The 8,152-nt window shown below is 34.3% G+C and overlaps 1 protein-coding gene and 1 pseudogene across 1 annotated transcript in view; one reads left to right on the top strand and one right to left on the bottom strand.

Moving 5' to 3' along the window:
- Positions 1 to 8,152, bottom strand: part of Cfap206 (cilia and flagella associated protein 206) — a 38,896-nt gene that overhangs the window by 9,094 nt on the left and 21,650 nt on the right. Inside the window, exon 11 of the mRNA XM_048797885.1 lies at positions 8,140 to 8,145. Coding sequence (XP_048653842.1) covers positions 8,140 to 8,145 — 6 coding nt within the window. The remainder of the gene's footprint in view (positions 1 to 8,139; positions 8,146 to 8,152) is intronic.
- LOC125615221 lies at positions 3,354 to 4,021 on the top strand (annotated as a pseudogene).

Genomic DNA, 8,152 nt, shown 5'->3' with positions numbered 1-8,152 from the left:
CATTTATTGCTGCATCAATATGGTTCCAGTACTAATGAATTCTTGTTTCTCTTATAGACCACCCATCACTCAAATGGCCCTCCAGCCTATTACTTCTCAATTGGACTTTTATCATGGACCACTCGGTAGACCCGATTTTTAAAGGGGGACTCCAAACTGCTTGCCCCACAACGTCCCTTTTCAGCCTGAAGAAGCCAGAAAGATCCTCTTCGCCCCCCTTCCTTACAGCAGTAAGGAGTTCCCAAATTAGAGGGGGGGGGAATGAAGCCAGATTTAAAGTTAGGTAGTCAGTGTAGTTAGATAAATCGGGGTCTAATACCGAGTGAAATCTAAAATGGAGGCCACACTGAAAATTATTCCAGGGAACACAAAACAACTCATGAAATGTATAACCCTTCAATAATCGTGATGCATTACTTTTAAGATTAAAAGTAGTCAGAAAAAGGAGTGGGGAATGTAAGGGTAAAAGAAATTGAAGTTAAAGTGTAAAAGTTAAAGGGTAAAAGACCAGGCATTGTAAAGTTGCTAAGCTGCAAGGCCTGAGTTAAAATGTAAAGGACCAGGCATTGTAAACCTGCTTCTAAACTGCAAAGCATGGGTTAAATTCCTGAGGCAGTTAAGACAATGCCCTACTGGCCATTTAGTTGATTTATAGCATTCAAGACCCTGTGCAGCTTGTCACTTAGGCATTCAAGGCCCAAACCAATCAGTTTGAATGTAACCCCCTCCTTAGGAATGACCTATCACTCCAGCCTGACCTGTTCCCGCCAATGAATGAACTAGTCATGTTTAGGAGTTGTTGTTTGACTTTCCCGCAGTGTATGATGATTTGTTAAAGGAGACCGTGATGTATGTAAAGTCCCGCCCTCCCCAAAAAAGTGTACTTAAGCATTGCACAACCCCTGCTCTGGGCTCTGGGCTGCTCTCATTTCTTGAGTGGGCACAGAGCCCTAGCATGCTAGATCAATAAATCCCCTTCTGCCAATTGCATGAGTGGTCACTTGGTGGTCTCTCCCTCCGATGCTTCACCGGACCCTTACAATACGTGGCATTTATAAAATAATAAGTTAATAAATGTAAATAACCTATAAACTAAAGAAGAAATCCTTTTAAAAGGAAATACTTAGAACTAAACAATGGTGAAAATAACTGTTTAGGGCTGGGGTTGTGGCTCAGTGGTAAAGCGCTTGCCTAGCATGTGTGAGACACTGGGTTCAATTCTCAGCACCACATATAAATAATAATTTTTTTTAAAAAAAGGGTCCATCAACAACTAAAAAAACATTTTAAAAAAATTAAAGGATGAAATTCCTTTAAAAAATAACTGTCTAGAAGTATAAGTAGTAGAGTGAAAAGAAAATTTATTTTATTGCATAAAAAGGCTAAAAATTAATGAGCTTAGTATCTATTTGAGGAATTAGAAAATAAACAGAATGAAATAAAGCAATTAGATAAAGGGAAATAAAAAATATCAGAGCAGAAAATAGGAAATGAAAGCAAAGATAAAATGGGATCAACAAAGCCAAAAGCTAATTCTTTTCAAAAACTGAGAAAATAGTTCTTTGGCAAAATTAACCAAAACTAAAATCAAAATGAACAATCATTGAAATAAAATGACATACTAAAAAACTGTAAAAATCCTCTAGCAAGATTAATTGAAAGAAAAAGAGAGAAGACTAAAAATGAACTATATTTGGACCTAAAACAGACACAAGACAATGTGAAGAATAAAAAAAGAATATTGTGAAATCTTCATAAGAAAGAACTTAAATGTGAATAATTTCCTAGAAAAATTAAACTCTCTAATACAAAAAGAAATAGAACTATACTTGAAAAATCCTATAATCACAAAAGTATTTAAAATTGGTAGTCAATTGAGTAGTTATAATTTTTATAATCAAAGAAGTCCAGTGGAGACAGGGACATAGTTCAGTTGGAAAAGTGCTTGCCTTGCATGCACAGACCCTGAGTTCAATCCTAGTACCAGAGAAGGGTGGTGGGGTAGGAAGAGACCCAGAAAGCTTTATAAGCATACTTTACCAGATAATTCCAATACTAAGTAAACACAGAAAAGAAAATATAATTATTTACACTCAATACTAAGACATGTATATCAACCTTGATATCAAAACAAGAAAAGCGAGTAAGGAGAAAGAAATGCATAGGTCAGTCTCACTCAGAAATACAGATGTAAAATTTCAAATTTCTAAAGAAAAATAAAAAATATGACCAATGAATACATTTTTAAAAATTAAAATGAACCAGGACCAGGTTATATTGATCCAAGGAAAAAAATTTTGGCTTCATCTTAGAAATAAATTAATATACAGGGCCAGGATTATGACTCAGTGGTAGAGTGCTTGCCTAGCACACGTGAGGAACTGGTTTCAATCCTGGCACCACATAAAAATAAACAAAATAAAGATATTGTGTCCATCTACAACTTAAAAAAAAGTTTTTAAATTAATATACAGGAATTCATCACATTAGCAGATTAAAGGGTAAAAGTCACACCATAATCTCAAAAAAACATAGAAACTGTTGATATAATTAAATAACCATTCATATAAAAAAAGTTTCAGCAACTAAGATTAAAAGAGAAACCTTAACCTGATAAAACAAAATCCATGAAAAATGAAATATCAAAAATATCTTTCTGAGATAAGAAAGAAGACAGTGGTACCCAATTTAACCATTTCTATTTAATATTGTACCAAGGTTGCTTTTCAGTGCAGTAAGGTAAGAAAAAAAGTATAGAATATATACTACACTGTATGTGTGTGTGTCCAGCAGAATATATATGTTATATATGATGTGGTGGGGTTGATAAAAACACACTAAAACATAATTAGAAGTGTTGTACAATATAAGGAAATTGTAAATAATGAGACAATAAGCTCTCTATGGATAATACAAAGAGAAAACTAACTTCCATAGGTACTGAAGATCACTGGAGAATAGTTGGGACATTAAATTGCTGCCAGAATTTTATATCCAATTAAATCCATTTTCTAGAATGTATTCTCACTGGTATATTTATATTTATATATATGGGGGAATATATATATATATATAAATATACACCATATAGGGCTCACAGTATGGCCCTTGATTTACATTAGCTAGTACTTCTAACTGGGAAATAATAATGACTACAGAGATTAACTATATCTGCCTCTATTCTCCAAGTCCAAAAACAGCTGGGAAATTTTTATTCATCTTTTATTTTAAAAAACAACATAAAATAACAGTAAAAATTAAAGGACACTGGAACTTCAGTAACATACCTAAAACAATCTGTAGCAGTGGTAGAAGAGATTTCATTTAGCTGTTGATTGTTCTCTAGTCTCACAATGATAGAAGCTGCACATTTTTCAAAGGGACAGAGAAGCTGCTGGAGGTCTGAGCTCTCCTGGCAGCAATCCAATGCAAACTAAGGATCTGGAGGTCTTTGCCATCCCAGGATCTGAGTGTGACATATTTTTGAAGGATGTGTGATGTTCAATCGTAAGTGTGACAAAAACTGACAAGTAGGAAGCTTATGTACTCAGAGTCAAATGCTTGCATCCAAGTGATGTTTAATTTTGAAGATGTGATACTATCATTTGCTGAAAATATTGGTTCCCATGTTGAGCTTTCTAGGAATTATAGTGGGTTTGACTCATATAACTCTTCTCTTACACTTTCAAGAATTTCATGATGCCTTGTCACTACAGCTACCCACACCAGGCTTTCCAGGAACAAAGAGAGTTTCTTAATGCAATCTTCCTAAGTAGAACAAGTGTAGCAGGGTACATGACTTCTGACTGTTGGCATTTGTATACTCTGGATTTCCCAGATAGGTGGATAATCAGACAGATTAAACCTGAAAACTCTGATGCCTGACACAGCAGTTATGGATCAGTTCTACATGAAAGATGGTGTTTTAGCAGAGGATGTCACTCAGGAGAGTATAATTAGTGGCATAATACCTGGTTTTTATGGTTTCGATATGATGTATTCCCCAAAAGCTCATATGTAAGACAATGCAAGAAAGTTTAGAGGTGAGATGACTGGGTTTTAAGAATCTTAATCTAATCAGTATATTAATCCCCTAATAGGGATTAACTGGGTGGTAACTATAGATAAATTGGGTATGGCTAGAGGAGGTGGATTACTAAGGATATGCCTTTGGGGTTTATATTTTGTGGTTGTAAAGGAGAGCTCTTTTTTTCTGCTTCCTGGTGCAATGCCCTGAGCTGCTTTCCTGTGTCACATCCTTCTGCCCTGATGTTCTGCCCCACCTCTAGCCCAGAGCAATGGATTTTGCCCTCTACAGACTTAGACCTCTGAAACCAAGAGAGCCAAATAAACTTTTCCTCCTCTAAAATTGTTCTTGTCAGGTTTTTGGTCACAGCAGCAAGAAAGCTGACCAAAATACTGATTCTGTGATTAATGCTCATTGTGCAATCACTGAGGGAATTCAGTGAATAGGATAAAATTGAATGGAACTTGACTACTGACTTCACTACAGAACCAGAATTTTTTTTTAGCTTTGAAACAAACTTAAGTCAGACATCCTATGATGACTTGATTAGGAAAGTCGTGGAAGTCTTCAAATAGGAAAATTTGTGAATACCATTTGTAATCAGAGTTCTAAATGTCACACAGTACTTTCTTCACTCCAAAAGACTAAAGGTTGAAGGACTGAAAACTGAAGAAACAACAACAGTGAAGTTGATTAGCAAAAAATGCAAAAAGAGAATAAACATAGGCAGTGGTAGCTGCTTTCTAGAGACTGATACCCTGGGGCTGTGATTTCCATAACCATCATGTTTTAGTTACACAAGCCCTAGATGGAATGATAGTGCAATCATTTTGAATTGTATGTATTATTATATCAAGGAGCTAGATATCTTGCATGAAAGCTTTCTCCTGTGTTTAAGTATTCTATGCCATTCTTGCTATGAAATTGAAACATTTGTAGAAAAAACCCTGCTATATGAAACTTTACAATGCTTGAGAAAACAATTCAGTTTGGTTTATACACAGTGTAGTATTTCTCCAGGTATCATCCAGAATTCCCCACAGGGCTTTCTTCCTTCATTAAATACTGGTTTCAGCATAACCATCTGGGACAGTAAATTGCTACCAGAATTTAATATCCAGTTAAATCCATTTTCTAGAATGTATTCTCACTGATGTTACTGAAATCAATTTCTTCTTCATATAGACACTTTTTGCAATAGCAACTGAAGTTTTTCTTCAAAGTGTAGCATCTTCTTTTAGAAAATTATTATAGTTATTCATTTTGTGTTACTATTTTAAAATTATTTATCCCCACATTTGAAGTTTTCTAATTGACTTCTTTTTCTCACCATGATGTCCCCTCATTTTATTTTCCCCCTGAAATAAAGTAATACACTATTTTTAAAAATATATAAAATCTGGGAAAACAACTATTACTGTTTGCTGATATTATGACTGCTCATATTGAAAAAACTAACAGACTCAAAATATCAATAGACTCTCAAATTAATAAGACTCTTGAAACTAATAAAGGAGTTTAATAAGGTTGCTAAATATGAAATCAATATGCAGAATTAACCTCATTTTCATAATATAAGCAATAATCAATTAAAATTCAATTCTAAAAATCAACAGCATTTAAAATAGCAACCAATAACAAAGTCTCTACAAATAAATCTACCAAAATACGTATAGCCATTTCTAGGAAAAATTATAAAACTACATTGAAATTTTAGGATAGGGAGACAAAGTTGTAAAAATGTCAGAACTTTTCTTACTTATCTACATATACAAGGCAATTTCAACCACAATTCCTTCAAGGTTTCTTTATGAAACTTGACAATGTACGTCTCAAATATATATGAAATGTGAGTTAAATAAAGCCAAGACTTTTTAGAGAATACAGGGTGAGAGAACTTACTCTATTCAGATATCAAGACACATTATAAAGCTGTAAGATATCAGTACAGAAATTGTTTTAAAATTGAGTAATTGTGCCCAGAGCAGTGGCAAACATCTAATTCCAGTGGCCTAGGAGGCCAAAGCAGGAGGATCACAAGTTCAAAGCCAGCCCCAGCAACTTGGCAAGGCTCTGTCTCAAAATAAAGAAAATGGTTGGGGATGCAGCTCGGTGGTAAAGCACCCCTGGGTTAAATCTCCAGTACAAAAACCAAACAAATCAAAACAAAAACCTTTAAAGTATCCAAATACATTAAAGTCCTAAACATGAAAAATAAAACAGAAGAAAATATAAAACAATCACCTTAGGAAAGACAAGGATTTCTAAAACAAGACTTCAAAAATAATACAGGCGTTAAAGAGAAAAATTAATAGATATGACTATATTAAAATTAAAAAGGTGTCTTCAATAAAGAACTTCATTGACAAAGTTAATAGAGAAGTTACAGACTTAGAAAAATGTGTATAGCTTATAAGTGATTAATATTTAGAATAGATAAAGAATTGCTAATCAACAAATTAAAAACAGAAAATATATGAAAAAAATGGCCAGAATTGATATACAGAATAGTTGATATACCGAAGGGGAAACCTGAATGACTAAATACATGTAAAAAGAGATGCTGAACTTTATTTTACTTTCAGAAAAATACACAATGAAACAATACCACTTTAATCAAATTGTCAAAACTTATAAACTAAGTAACAGCAAATGCTGGCAGGATTATGTGTGACAAGTTTCATATGCTCAAGTTAAATTGGTGCAATCATTTTCAGAGTAACCTCTCTGTTGAGCCAAATATTGTAAGTCTACCATTTGGTCCCCATATAGAAGGACACTAAACAGATAAGGCCAATGTCTTGCCACAATAGGAGGAAGCTAGATCTCTCAGCAGAATTGTTTGATTCAAAAATAAACTGGAATGTCACAAAACAGAGTGACACACAATCTCTCAGAACAATGACAACTGAGCTGTCCAGAGTCCTGACCGCCACATCTCCATCCCACCCCCACCCCAAATGATACTACTCAGCCCTCACTTTCTTTCAGATCTTCCCACCCATGTATTCAGACTACCTCTGTGCTTCACTGTCACCAGCCCAACAGTTGCTTGGATCCCTGCTGGCCAGATGAGTGGTACCAAAATTCATCTGCTTCATAGTTAAATGTGGATAAAAATAGCAATCACTAAACATTTGAAATCATATTATTTCAAAATGGTTTTTATTTTAGTGTGTTTAAAAGCTCAATGAAAAAAAGGAGAGACAGAATGAAGAATTAAAAGGTATACAATGATGATGAGAGCAAAAGAGAAAAAAACAAGAAAATTATATGGTTTTAGAATGTGATTTCCATACAGGTAGGGATTTTTATCTGTTTTGTTCACAGCTAATTTCCTTTGTGCCATGATTAGGGGCTTGCTAAATATCTGATGAATGAATGAAAGAACAGGCATAGGCATACAAGAAATATATATTTTTAAAATATTTTTTTAGTTGTAGTTGGATACAATACCTTTATTTTATTTATTTATTTTTATGTGGTACTGAGGATTGAACCCAGCAGCTTGCTCGTGGTAGGCAAGCGCTCTACTGCTGAGCCACAACCCCAGTCCCAAGAAATATCTTTGATCCATTTTGTGGTCTTTCGGCCTACTAGGAATTAAACCCATTAAATTGTTTTGCAGCTCTGAATATAAGTATGTTGTCATCTATGTTATCTATGCTGAACTTTACTCATTTTTAGATGTGGAACTATAGTCTCAACTATTCAATTAAATACTCTTTTTCTTTCAGAGTTTTCAAATCTATTAATTCATCAGTTTGACTCTATATTTTATTTCATTATTCTTTGCATATTCCATTATTTTCCATCCTCAGATGTGAATCCCTTTCAGATAACCTATAAAGACCCTAATCTGAACTTGTCACTGCCTGAACTTGGGAACTATTCTAAAGTAAAGTATAACTTATATAAAATACACTTCTAGGGGCTGGGGATGTGGCTCAAGCGGTAGCGTGCTCGCCTGGCGTGCTTGCGGCCCGGGTTCGATCCTCAGCACCACATACAAACAAAGATGTTGTGTCCGCCGAGAACTAAAAAAAAAAAAAAAACATAACAACTTCTAAATTTCATAAAATTCAATTAAATTAATTATTATCATTGCTTACCTGAGAATATGGA

The sequence above is a fragment of the Marmota marmota genome, unplaced genomic scaffold, assembly GCF_001458135.2.
Source record: "Marmota marmota marmota unplaced genomic scaffold, marMar, whole genome shotgun sequence".
In the NCBI taxonomy this organism is placed as follows: Eukaryota; Metazoa; Chordata; class Mammalia; order Rodentia; family Sciuridae; genus Marmota; species Marmota marmota.
The sequence above is the reverse complement of the archived record's forward strand: the minus strand, read 5'-3'. Positions and strand labels throughout refer to the sequence as shown.